Source organism: Heliconius melpomene, chromosome 10 (genome assembly GCF_056956725.1).
Source record: "Heliconius melpomene rosina isolate 202511_hmr_F chromosome 10, ASM5695672v1, whole genome shotgun sequence".
NCBI lineage: Eukaryota > Metazoa > Arthropoda > Insecta > Lepidoptera > Nymphalidae > Heliconius > Heliconius melpomene.
This window is the reverse complement of record NC_140398.1, coordinates 1,504,014-1,519,001: the sequence shown is the minus strand read 5'-3', so window position 1 is coordinate 1,519,001 and position 14,988 is coordinate 1,504,014. Positions and strand designations below refer to the sequence as shown.

The window sequence follows — 14,988 nt, the reverse complement described above, 5'->3', positions numbered from 1 at the left end:
ATGACTACCAAAATAGTTTAATGTAGTAATTTTGACTGAAATTGGTGTATTTTTTTAAATTACGCATTTTAATGCATTAAGATATAGATCTTGTTTTTAAGAAACTATAAATATAATAATTTGTCGACGAATCAAAAAGTCAAAGAGAAAGTTAAACATCAAAAACCTTACTGTGATACAATTTTTGTTGGAGTTAAAAGTATTATTGTCTAAAGTGTCTAGTTTGTGTAGACCTTACAACTCTTGTCATGCTTCTCCTATATACCAGCAAATAGCAGGTAAAGAGAAGACTCCCTATTTTCCGTTTTACACAAAAGTTCGTCACTATTTGTTTAGCTACAACTAAATTAGGATTTGTGCTACAAAAGCGGGGAAATAAAAACAATTTAAATATAGTAATTTCCCTGAGTGGGAAACAATTTTTTTATACTTTTTAGAAAACGTTACGTAAAACTCATTTTTAATACAATAAATTGTATTTACATTTTTTATAGGTATATTAATCAAAACAAAGTTATTTCAATTACAATTATTGGAGGATTTTCATATTCAACTTATACGAGATTTATGGCAACCATAATCTTATGTGAATCAAGAAAATTAAAATATTTAAAAATATAAATAGAAAAATGCATTTAAATTTTTATAGTAAATGTACTACAATAGCTTCGAAATACAATGTGTATAACAGAATCGTTTATAAGTTTGTTTCCGATAGCTAACACTATAACATTATAACGGACCCAAAGAATGTGTGAAATTTGACTTTCACCAAAAACTGACAGCACGAAAAACAATTTAAATTTTTAATAGATGTAACGATGTTTTGATAAATTATTTATCTTAAAACTAGGTTCCCTCTCCCTAACCTGATATATATAGGAGATAGCTTGAAGCCAAACTAACTAAAGAGCATTTGCTCTTCTAGTATTTACTAGCGCTTACAAGACATTTAATAGGTGCAGGTTCAATCCCATCAAAAAAATATGTAAAGGAATTTTATCATTTTTATATGAAAATAATTGAGTAATTATCTATCCACTAATAGAGTCATCCGCCTTATTTCCAAGATCATTTCTCTACAGTGCTGGCCGAGCGCCAAATGTCAGGAGTAAAGCGTTATGTTGAATGGCAGTATTTATTTACTTTTGATCTAATTATGACGACTGTGGACGTTATTGTTTGTGTTTCTATCGTATTCTATTCCTGTGTGTAGTATATTCATTATATTGACTAATATTCGAAGAAGATATCATTTTGGTTTCATCTTGTTGGTTTGCATATCAGGCTAAGCAAAGAGAATCGATAACTACCTTTTGAACCGTTACGTACTAATCATCTATATATATAAAATCGAAAGGTCACTCACTCATCACGAAATCTCAGAAACTACAAGTGCTAGGAATCTCAAATTTTGCATAGAAGTTACCGATAGGACGTAGGTGCTCGCTAAGACGGGAATTTGCAATATTCGACTTCTAAGGGGTTGTTTTTGGGGTCGAAAGTTTGTATGAAACTTCGTTACTACAAATGCTAGGAGTCTCAAATTTTGCATAGACGTCACTAAGACGTAGTCATGGAGACAGAGATTAATAATAACATAGTTCACGCGGGTGAAACCGCGAGCGGGCCGCTAGTAAGAGATATATTCATTTTACTAATTAGATCGAATCAACAACCACAACGGAAACACCCAAAAACTGTATCACTGTGCTATGGTGGCGAAAATAATTATTAATTATATTCTTAAATTGCGCTTTAATAATAGCGCACTAACTTCATCGTACCGTAAATTTCAATCCAGTTAATTTATATGAAAGCTAACTTTCTGACTGAAAACTACGACGTTGTCTTGAAAAGACATTTAGCACAGAATAATATAAAATAGAAAGATTTAACTTTGTTAAATAATTAAAATTCGATTGCCTCTATCCGACGGCTCTAAGTTCGATTTCTATTTAGAGGAATCTATTATTTTTATTTACATACGTGCTCTGGCAACAAGAATACCCGAGATGTTGAAGTCCGCCACCCAATACACTGTGTCTTAAAGCCGGCAAATATATAAAAAAAATCATTTGCCTTTGGTAAATAATAAATAATTTGGTATTTTATGCGTCTGAAGTGAAAACAAAAGTAGCAATTATTATTTTTTAATGAAAATTCAATTATTTTAGTAAAAAATTAAGGTCACCATTATGAAGGAACCCTTACTCGTGACCCAACAAAAACCTTCAATGTTGCGGAGATCGTTTACAATTTTTTTGTTATTTCGCTCCTAGAGAGAAATGTGCCCTCAACGCCTTTTGTTTATAAATTGTTTTGTTCTCTTATGGAAAAAGAAACATCTCTTTGAAGCTAAATTTGGAAATAAAGTGTTTGTAAAGTTTTTGTTCTTTATTATAATTGTGGTCATTATGTAAACATAATGTTAAGTATTGAATAATACTTCAGTAAATATTTATATATTTCCATCCATCCATCCATCCATCAGCCTTTCAACGTCCACTGTTGGACATAGGCCTCCCCTAATTCTCGCCACTTCGTCCGGTCCTGCACCCTTTGAATCCAGCGGATTCCCGCTGTCTTTGTAAGGTCGTCGGTCCACCTGGTTGGAGGGCGGCCTGTGCTCCTATTACCGAGACGTGGTCGCCATTCGAGGACCTTTCTTCCCCATCGGTTGTCGGCTCTCCTGACAATATGGCCTGCCCACTGCCACTTCAGCTTGCAAATTTTGAGAGCTATGTCGGTAACCCGCGTTCGTCTACGGATTTCATCATTACGAATTTTGTCGCGTAGAGAAATACCAAGCATAGCCCTCTCCATCGTTCGCTGAGCCACTTTGAGCCTGTGGATAAGGCTTGCAGTGAAGGAATTTATATGTTTAATAATTATATTATATAATTTGTTTCAGATTCATATACAGTATGATGATAGCTCGCATGTAACAGAGTAGACAGAGGAAACCTAATATTAAGACATTCCGTTTTTTTCTTAGTGCGGTACTAGATATTGAGGGAATACAGAGATCAACCCCGCGCTTTATCTTCTTATCAGAATGAGGTTTTTTTTAATTTCACTGAATTTTTTAACACCTCACGCTTTATCTCGCACATAGCAAGTGCAGCAAGAGGCACAGCCAACCTGAGATTTTAGTGTTAAGACACTTCCGTTCCCCATTTTCTGCTGAGTTCTGGAGACATCGCCTGTTGAGTGGCGGAACCAAACCCGACACCAAAGCGAAGAAATGTAATTATTAATTTTCCTCGTGTGGCAAATGAACCTACAACCCGACACATTTACAGTCACACGCTTGTCACGTGTCACGAGTGGCCTCTATTAATTTATTGTATCAATTCGTTTCCCCAAATGGAAATCTAACTCACAAGCATTATCTAATAAATAAAATAACGTTTATATAACAGATAGTTTAAAATGTATATTTATAGTAAGTATACACTTTATAGAACAATGTAGCTACAATCCAGTGCAAGAATATAAATGGCATCTCGCTACGAGAAAAATCTTTTGTCACGCGATGCTTTTTAAGTACACACTTAGAGGGTTGAAATAACTGAACGAGTTTTAAATGATGTAACATGTAAATATATATATAAAATGTCATACATATATAGAGAAGCAGACAGGCATTCTTTGAGACCGTGGTGATGGTTGTGGGTTCCATTTCCACTTGGGTGATTGAAATATTGAATATTTTTTTTCTTCGTTCTACCAGAGCGAGGCAAGCGCGGCAATTCGACAGACAATGGGGTTTAATGGGAAAAAGATAATAATTATAAGAATATATTAAGACGAAGATGAATTAACTGGAGAACTGAATGACTTATAGAGTTCAAAAGATGAAATGAAAAGATGTAGATAAAAAAATAGCAGAATATTAAGTATAATAAAATATTCTTAAACATAAGATGTATGTTAATGTAATTAAATAATTAAAATATAATTATAGCGTATCCAAAAAATTCTCGAAATTTTTTTTTATTTTAAAACTAGTTATCTATATATATAAAATCGAAAGGTCACTCACTCATCACGAAATCTCAGAAACTACATATTCTAGGAATCTGAAATTTTGCATAGGAGTTACTTATAGGACGTAGGTGCTCGCTAAGACGGGAATTTGTAATATTCGACTTCTAAGGGGTTGTTTTTGGGGTTGAAAGTTTGTATGAAACTTCGTTACTACAAATGCTACGAGTCTCAAATTTTGCATAGACGTCACTAGGACATAGTCATGGAGACAAAAATTAATAATAACATAGTTCACAACACTTCTATGCTATAAAGATACAACATAATCGAAAAGAAAAAATCGCAATATAAACTCTTAATATATTAACAAATCATACTCTCTCTCTCTTTTTTCCTCAAAAAGATAAAACAATCTAAAAAAAAAGACAATATATTAATCTCACCTCCAAAACCTCATCTCCAACTTTGATAGGCGGTGATGATTTAGCAGCAGAGCCTGCAGGATTCATGCCGCATATGAAAACCGCCATCTTACTCCTATCCCTGTGTCCTGCGAGACTGAGGCCGAGGCCGGCCTTCTGTGACCTCTCCAACTTGACCACAACCACATTGTCGCCGAGCGATGCATATTTCTTCTTGATTTTATCTGGAAATTAAATTAAAATATAAATGTATATGGTAAAATAAGAAAAAATATTATACGAGTATGTCAACGTTTCTAATTCGTGGTGTAGAGACTCTTAACGCTACAGTTGTGTTTTCAAATTCCACGTAATGAAATGGATTACTTTTATATTTTTACTCTGGTAACAAAGACAAAGCGCGACGTTGAGTTCCGCCACTCAACATGTCGTCGTCTTCGTCTCTTGAAAATTGAGAAATTAGTGGGGAACTGAGTGTCTTAATCTCTTAACCTTAACTAGGCTCCCTCTATGTAGCTATGTATGGGATACTGTAAAGCACAAAAAAACCTTATGTAAAATAATTAAAAACAATAAGGCACAAAAAAATAACACAATTACATTTATACCACGAAATGATACTTAAACGGAATCAGGAATTGTACTTACGACCATTCCCATACTCCAGTATTGTTTACTACTAGACAACAAGTCCAATAATAAGCACAGTAAAAAATATACAGCTCTGTACATACTAATGACAGACTTGTTGGCACCTAAGCACAATCATACATCAAATAGTGGTACAAATTGAATAAAGCCTCAATACAGTGACGTCAAATAGTTCTTAGGTCTAATTAGAGACGAATATTTCTGTTTGCATATGAATTTTCTCTTGTAGTGCCATCAGGTCGCCTTTTCACTCTTTTTTTTGTATGAAATTATTTGTTAAGTTTTTTTAGTTTTTTAGCTTTAGTAGATAAGCGAAACTCGGTTAAGTGCGAGTCGGTCTCATGTTCCGAATGTTCCGTATAATGCATATAAACACTCCTCCTTTCTATTCCTCTTTTATCTTAAAACTGTAACTATATAAAGAAATACAATATTCAGAAGAATATTCAGAAGTAAAATGTAGAATAATTCAAAACTGGAACTACCTCATGCCAATATGCTATTTTTAGGGTGAAGGCATTTTATTATTTACGACTATATTAAATATAAATCTGCAGAATTAACTTTAATGTTAGATCTCTCAAGCTTTACTTCTCATTAGTATTTAAAGTATCCTTTTTATCTTATCTAATAATTTATCATAAATATGTAATGGCGCTTGTTTGCTACTATTGATCGTCGTTATCTTTAGTTTAATCGAGGCTTTGTATTAAATAAAATATATTTATTTGGAACTGTTAGATAGAAATTCAACTATTTCATTTTACTCTAATTTTGTCGATATTTCAAAATAAAATATACAGCAAATTTTGTTTTAAACATCTTAATGTTTATATTTGTGAAAACCACCGGTTCCTACTTGTTGGAATGATTAAGTTTAATTTTTTTCATTTCCCTGCTAGACGCGCGGCTTTTAGCGCGGCCTTGGATTCCGCCATTCAGAACGCATTGACTCAAAAATTGGGCGACAAGCGGGAAAATCTTAAAGGTATTTGTTTTTTTATTAGATATATTTTTTTACCAGTAGGTATATATATATATATATAATATTAAGGTTTAATATAAATATATATGCATCAATTATAATCACACTGTGTATGTTTATCCAGACGTTATATTAATACGACAGTAAAATATTAGGTACTTTATTAACTAAAAACAAGGCCACGTTTTTGGGTTGGAACAATCAAAAGTATCATAAAAGAATATAGCTCATTCGTAGTTTGATGACGACATCGTGGATAAATTAAACATATTCCATGTATGAACGCGACGATTGTGGGTTCATATACTTTTAAAGGAAAATATATATATATATACAAATGGCATAAAACAAATGGCGCTGTTAGTACAACATGATACATAATGTAAATTGTACACTATGGAATAATTTTTTTAGCTTCTCGCTATATATATCTCAAATAAGTAGGGTAGGCGGAGAAAACATAACCCTTGACGTAATTTTTGAGATATTGGTGAGGTAAGGGGGGAACTTAACGCCGGGCTTTGTCTTGTTGCCAGAGCGTGGGAAACAAACCCACAACCATCGTAGTACCAGTAAAACGCTGTCCAACTGAAACATAACGGCCTCACTCTTCATAACTGTTCTTTCATAAAATTTGATCAAATATTTATTAAATTACTATCCAATATCGTTTCAAATGACATCGTTGAGAAGAAATCGGCGGGACGAAACTAGTTTATATATAATAAACTCATCTGAAAGGACTATCTTGGAAAATCGAGTTACGTATAAAAGTGTAGGTAATGGCCTATTCTGCTATACCGCTTAAAGTAAAAGTAATCTTAAATAGCTATTCTAAATATTTTATCATGGAAATGAAATGAAAGTTTATTATAATACTAGAGACTAAAACGCGACTTCGCTCGCTTATGCCTATTTTTATATTATAGCCAAAGGCTAATAATTACGCGCGGCTTCGCTCGTTTAAGCTTATGTTTATATTATTGCTAAAGGATAATATATTATATTTTTTTAAACAAAAAAGTATACTATATCCTTTCTAATACCTCTAAGAATATGAGCACAGAGTTTCATGAGAATTGGTTGAATAGTTTTGGCGTGAAAGCGTAACAAACAAACTTACATTCATGGACGATTTTGAAAACACGTGTTTTTCCTGAAACTTTTCATATTTAGCAAACACTCAACAGTCATATATTAAACATGACTCAGTAATAGATTCATAAATGTTGCCAACAACTTTAGCAAATACCGATTCAAGTACGTGCAGATCACGAGGCCGATTCGGAAACTTGTACCCTCCAAAGTATTGGAAGTTTGCTATCAGCTGTAAGTAATATAAGTTTTTTTCATTTATAACATGAGATCAGTATCAGATATACTATGATTTATAAGTGGACTATTTTCTTTCGAGAAGGTTATGGCATAGCAGCATACTGTAAACGCTACGGGTTTGGGTTCGATTTTCACTTTAGAAATCGCGGCGTTAAATTCTGCCATTGAGCAGGCAATTTTTGGACGAAAATTGGGCGGTTCGTGGGTAACGGTATGTCTTAACACTACTGTTACAAAGTATTTTTTTCATCTCCTGCTTTTTGAGGTAAGCGGTGACTATCGCCGTTTTTTCGTAACTTGTTAAAAACTGTTTTAAATATAAATATTTCGTCACTCATTCCTCAATGGCGGTGTACTTAGCATTTACATAGATATATTTCCACGCGGTTCTTTTTACTTAATCACAAAATAATTGGTAGTCGGTCTATTCATACATCATAGATCCAATTATACATATTCTACAAGGGTTTTTATAAAATAATTAAAAAATATTTTATTATTCATATTGTACGTATCCACCGTTTGTCAAGATCTTGATTAACCAAGTGTTTCTGGGTCAAGCGCTCTCGGAGACTCTTATGGCTCTCCAGCCAGAAGATGAAATCGATATAGCATGATCAGAAAATATGTTAAGATACCCTCGTCAATGTAGAGAACTTAACCTTTTTCAAAGGTTTGGTTTGGTTTTATTTTAAATTTGTTTCTTTAAAATAAGTTAATATTGATAGATTATTCTGCCATGTTTTAGATCAAATTCACACTGTAACCCGCATTATAACAATACAAAGAGGAAAGACAATTCGATTGCCCACGTACCGCCGAAGTTTTAACGTATTGCGTGTTAAATTGCGGAAGAGCGCAGCAGAACGAAAAAATGGAAATATTAATATATAAATATTTATTCCTCCGAGTGGGCATAGAACCCACAACCGTCGGGTAACAGTTACACCAGTTATCCTAGTGCTTCTGTGCCAAGACAGCCCCATGTTTTAGATGCTTACGACGAAAAATGGGGAAATGGTGCAAATATAACACAAATGAATGAACATTTGTAAGCAAATTGTACGAATGACTGTAAACGCGACAGCTTGTGGGTTAGATTTCTACTCAAGGAAATTATGTATTTTCATTTCCTGTTCTGTAGCAGAACTCAACCCCAAGCTCTGCCCTCTGCCTCTACTAGAGCGAGGATAGGACAATATTATTGTTTTCATTCCAAGAGTGTGAAGGGAACCCTCAACCGTCGTGTTGTGCTCCTGCGCTACGATGGCCTTTGTCTTGACACAATTCTTCACGAAATTCCATCATAAAAAATAAAGAAATAACTTCAATGTGTATCCCGCATATAGCAGGATATGCAAAGGAAAATTTGTGTTAAAATGCGTTTTGAGTTTTAAAACTTTAACTTTACGAGGATCTTGTTACCAGAGCGAGGAAATTAATTCATTCTCCCGATTGGAAATCGAATCCACGACCAAATGGGCTGGATCTACAATCAAAGGCTGTGCCGCTTAGCCGCGACAGCATCTCTGCCATAAATGCCAAATAAAAGTTAATATTAATCCCACGAATAGTTCCATGATATAATAAAATGAGATATGAAGGGCGGAGAGTATTATATCACAATGCGATATGACGTTTTGTATGATCTATAAACTGGCCATGATTAATGGATTGTTTGTATCATAAAACTTAGTAAGCCCGAGTTATGGCTACTTACATATATAGATTTTGGCAAGGATGCCTAAATACTGATGGCTCTAGGTTGGTTGTGGATTAGACATAGATTTACCGCCCCTACTCTACCTAGATGACATAGAATTACCTCTATCTACCTACCTAGATGGATAATTGTTTATTGACATTTCAATAAACAATTATCCAATTATGACATCATTATGTCATATCAGAAAAAAGGGAGAGAATGATTATTAAAATCAAAATCGATTCGGCCGTCGCGTCAATAGCAGCACAGCTCGACGGTTGCAACTACGTCATTGTTGCACCAAATGAACAATACTGTCAAAAGTCTATACAGTCACTCATTCGTTCATACATACATTATAGTATAAACAGACGAGAGAACGAGATTATAATTATCCAGAGAAGCCCCAAAGAATCCAAGAAGGTGTCAAAAATAGTTTTACCCAACACATCTACAAAACTTTTAGAAATTAAATCTGAAACAAAAAGGATAACTATATACATTTTGGGGGTAAATTCAATAAATTACCTTGGAAACCTTGCCAAGTAGCGAGTGGCACTGAGAGCGCCTGACCTATATACGAGTATACCAGTAACTTGCGGGCGTATCTTGTAAGAAATTGTTGGACACTGCTGATCTGGCATGTTATGGTAATGTATTTAAAATTAATTACACGTTTTTGATAGTTAAACCCTAAGTTTTTATATTCTGAGAGGAATAAATAAGAAACAGAAGATTTAGCCGTTCATAACGTTGTTTAGAAGAGAGCAGGGAGATATGTTAGGTACTATATTATCCGCTTTTTGCATAGATATTGTAAGGCCGTCGTAGCACATATAGCAGAGTAAGCTGAGAGTACCCTATTTTCCGTGCAATTTTCGAGAAAATGTGTCTTGGCAGTCGGATCTCAACACCGCGTTTTGTCTTGTAACCAGAGCCAGATAATAAAAATAATTCATTCCCACGAGCGAGGTTCAAACTCACAACCATCGCGCTGAGTCAGTGCCGTTACGCGACGACCGTCTCCACATATTTTATCGTTATTATATTACATTATAACAATATTTATCTAAAAATTATTGTCAAAGAAAGATTAAATGAACGGTTGTATACGAATATTGAGAAGTCAATTGACTTCATCCATTTATCTTGATTCCATTACTCATATAAACGGTACTGTTGAGTACAAAAGTGCCTTAAATATACGTAATAATATTCTGATACATCTTTTAGTTTATTGAATTATTTGAATAATTCAAAAATATTGAGGCCAGTAATGGCGCAGCGGCATAAGCTGACTGTGACTGTGCTGTGACTGTAAACGCGAAAGGTTCGAAACCGAAAATAGAACAATTTTTATTAACATTTTAATTGTTTTCATTTTATTGATCTGGTAGAGCAGCCGCGGCATTGAGTTCCATCGCTCAACAGAAAGTGGGGAACGAAGTATCTTAACATGAGGTTCCCCTAGCCTACCGTTCCATGGAGGAAAAACGTGAAAATACTTGTTTTTTAATTAACAAAAAAAATGCCACGTCCCTACATACAGGGGAAACGGGATCAAAAAACTCATATTAAATTAATATAGATTACGTACAAAACATTTCTCGCAATTCCCGGGCGCTCGCGTCACTAGTTTATTATACTCGTACCTTCCTTTGAATCCTTTGTTAATGAATAAGCCGACCATTAAAAGTTTATAATGAACGTAAACCTTTGCTTGTGTTACTAAAGTGTATACGATATTTTAGAAATATCTACCTAAAAAAGGTTTTTTTTCAGCTTCACATTGTATCTCGCATCTACTGTATGTAGAATTCGCAGAGGGAGCCTAGTGTTAAGACACTCCGCTGGTCACATTCTGTCGAATTCTGCAGGCATTGCGTGTTGAGTGGTGGAATTGAATGCCGCGCTTAGCTTTAACACCAAAACGAAGAAGTGAAATTATGAAATATTTAATTTCCTCGAGTTAGAACCTAAACCACAACTAGTCACGTTTACAGTCACACGCTTGTGCCTCTGAGCCACGACCGGCCTCAAAAAAGGTCCTAGATCTAAATAACAATGAAAACCTTCTTTAAAAAAAAACATTAAACTACACTTCTTAGTAGTACAGTATCGACAGTCCCTAGGTAAAGTGTGTATGTATATTGTATACAGCTTGTAGCTTGGAGTCTTAATTTACGTTTAACCTTTAACTATGGACGTGATTTTTTTATAACACACATATGGACGTCGGGTCTGTCAGACCAGTGTATTTATTGGTCATATTCCGTCTGTTTTTAAAAGGAAGAAGCCAATTTTATGTTTTAGTTTACATGAATAGCCTCTAATCAAATAAAATCAATATAAATAAAATCGCTTTTTATTAAACTTTACGCATCACAACGATTTAAGTAACTTAAAGTCACAATTTCAGTCTATGGCCACGTGGGATGACTCTTAAGAAAATAATACTATAAAAAAAAGACAGATAATAAAATAAATATTTTTTTAACTAAATATAAAGTCTAACAATTAAAAAAAAATAAAGAAATAACATCTTATGGTATAAAATAAAAATTTTGACAACACCTCAAGATAAGGTACAATTGATCATCGATACACAATGGCTTTCAACATTGTAGGCTAACAGGACGATTGCAGTCAACATAAGTATGTGTAGTCTTTCTATATATCTTATGGGGGCAAAGTATACATGTTTTTCAAGAACCCAAAACTATTTTTTTAGCTTCATGTTCAATAAATGATAGATCAGATCGCGAAACGCGAGTCAAAGTCATTCTCAATTCTTAGAGTAGTTTAGTATACGAAACGCGTCTTTTTATTTGATAAAGTGCTATTTTCTTTATAAAATGTCGTCGTCCAATTCTTTTGTTTGATGTTGATTATAAAGTACCCATATATTTGTCCCTGACGTGCTTAGTCGATCATTTTTTTCCATTTTATCATAAAAACTAAAAAAATTGAATCTTTTTTACGTAAATTATATTTATATTACTAAAATATACAACAAATAATGCAAAATAATATATGATATATAACAATAAAAACATTTCAATACAAATAATACAATTAAAATATTAAAGTATATTTTGTAATATTTTAAAAATGTATGGTGTTTTCAAATCATTATGTATGGGAAACATGGACGTCGGGTCTGACAGACCCAGGTCCCGTTTAAAAAGTTAAATACTCACGTGTTTTGAACCCAGAGACACAACCACTGCTATCTACATTCATTTTGTCATTAATACGAAAGGTACTGAGCGACTCAGTGGCGGAGGTCCCCGAGAAGTGGCCGATTTGTAGAATTCGTAGACCTAGATGGGTCTGTGAGACCCGACGTCCATACTTAAAGGTTAAGCTCGCTACGGTGTAACTTGCAAATTTATTAAAATGCATTTAATATTTTAATGAAATTCATCTGTTTATGTTTTGCAGCGCATAAATTATGTACATAGCAAAGAAATATGCTAAAGTACACTTATTTGTATCTTATGTATTTCCCTTCCCGCGTCAGCTTGTATAATAGAGTAGGTAAAAATAACTACTTTGAATCACTACTTTTTATTTAAAGAAAAGTCATTGGGTCCTTCGTGATACACTTCACATTCTCTTACTATACGCGAAATTAAGATGTTATAAAGCTGAAGGTTTTTTTTTTAATTGAACGTGCTAATTTCAGAAAATACTGCTAATTTTGATTTTACTACAGGGCGACGCCGCAGATAATTAGTTTAAAATATAAACATATTTACGAAATTATTTTTATATTATATTAATTCTCATATGGAATTAATAACATAATTCCATATGAGAATTGAACTTGTGCAATTGTATATTTTCAAATAGCACGACAAAAGTTTTCATATTTTTATAAATAAGAAAAATAAAGATTTTAAATTGATATATTCTTATTAGTAATATTAATTATATAAGCGTTTTCTTCCTATATACACTGTTCAATGCATCACCGCACCTTTCAGCCATATTGCAAACGATATCGGCATTAGTGCCGTCTTCCACCAAATTATAGCTACAAGTAGCATGATTCTTTACTTTTTTAATTTTTTTTTATTTTGAAGTATGCACATAGTTAATATATTTTGGAAAGATTTCTATCTATCACTGATTGAAGAAAATATGTATATGTATATCTATCATCTATACGGGGCCGTTGTGGGGCAGACGCACAAGCGTGAGGCTGTTAAAGCGACAGTTGACATTGATTAATTGACTATCACCTAAAGATAGAGGGGATTGTGATGCAATGTTTAGTTTTGTCTTTTCCCTGAAGTCTCTAGAAAACACTTTACCCAGAAGTGATCGAAACGCTTTGTCTTGTTACCGGAACTAGACAATCAAAATAATTCTTTTCTCTGAAAGGAAATCGAACCCACAACCGTAGAGTTTACAGTCAGTCTTTGTTCCACTGTGCTGTGGCATAGCCTCGAGTTTCTATAAGAAATAAAATGTTACATGCATCATTTATTGAACGTCAAATAGACAAATTTATCACCAATTCACTAAATATACTGTCTGAGACCAGAGAAATACCGACAAGAAACTCAACAGGATCTATTTAATATTTTTTATATATTCTATTTACACAACACAAAGCTAAAATACACAATCAATCTTATTCTACTGGACGTCAGGACTGGTGTCAGTGCCCTCTCAGTAGTTCTGACATATTTATGGATCATTTTTACTCACGTCAATATATTTATAACATCAGAAGTTTCTGCTTTTTAATCTGACATCGGATGGAAATCTTGATTCAAGTTACATTGTGTAGAGTCTAGACAGTTTAATATAATGTCACATTCAGTTCAACTATCTTTTATTAGTTAGGCCAGTCGTGGCCCAGTGACACTGGCGAGCGACTGTAAACGCGTTAGGTTGTGGGTTCCCACTCGAGTCAATGATATAGTTAAAATTTTCATTTCCTCACTATTTTAACAGGGCGCGGCGTTAGGTTCCGCTACATGCAATGCCTACAGAATTCGGTGGGGAACAGAAGTGTCTTAATGAGAACCGTATTCAAATGGAAATATATAGGACTCTGTACATTACGAGTATTACGATTACTAGCCCGAGATAACTCTAATCCCAAGTACAGTGGGTAGCACTGAAACGATTAACGTTATATCATATAACCTATACATTTTGTGTAGAATAGCTCATTTATTTATTCCTTAATAAATGAGCTATTCTACACAAAATGGTTTTTTTTTATTCGAGCTGCTAGTACAAGCTAGTACAAGTAGTTCCTAAGATTAGTGAAATTAATCAAATAAACTTTTCAGCTTTTTTATATTAGTATAGATTGTAAGTAAATTAAAAAAGTGTGTAGATATAAATGGGGGTAAAAAAGGGATATAGGAGGTTGGATTTTTAAAATTTAATTTAAATTAAAACTTAAAAAAATTACAGTTAATAAAAGCAAGTATTAAATTACAAAAAACATTAAACTTGAAGTACGTTATATTTAATTCTAAAAAGGTAATTCTCAATAAATAGCATTATTAGGTTTATGTAAATGTACTGTCTGTTTGTGACAAGGTGAGTTAGTCAAAGCTTTTAGTCGGTCTCTGAAAGGCAAGAGCTGTCATATGCAGATATTTATTTCGTTTCACATTCATTTATAGACATACAGATATATAAAATGTGTATTAGTGCATATAGACACCATCGTGGTGCAGTGGCACATCACCTGCATTTAAACGCAACGGGTATGGATTCAGTGCCCAACGGGGATTCAATAAATTTATATTATTTTTATTTTTCGCTCTGGCATACAACGGAAACAACGGTATAAGAGTACCTAGTATTATGATATTAATCTCTGCCTTCCTTATTTTATGAGGAATACAGCGTGAACTTAAAAAAAA

At 33.6% G+C, this 14,988-nt stretch overlaps 1 protein-coding gene across 1 annotated transcript in view; it reads right to left on the bottom strand.

The window, feature by feature from the left end:
• The window catches only part of LOC146535099 (multiple PDZ domain protein-like), a 127,195-nt gene that overhangs the window by 20,839 nt on the left and 91,368 nt on the right, over positions 1–14,988 (bottom strand). The window contains exon 25 of the mRNA XM_085191767.1: positions 4,437–4,639. Coding sequence (XP_085047893.1) covers positions 4,437–4,639 — 203 coding nt within the window. The remainder of the gene's footprint in view (positions 1–4,436; positions 4,640–14,988) is intronic.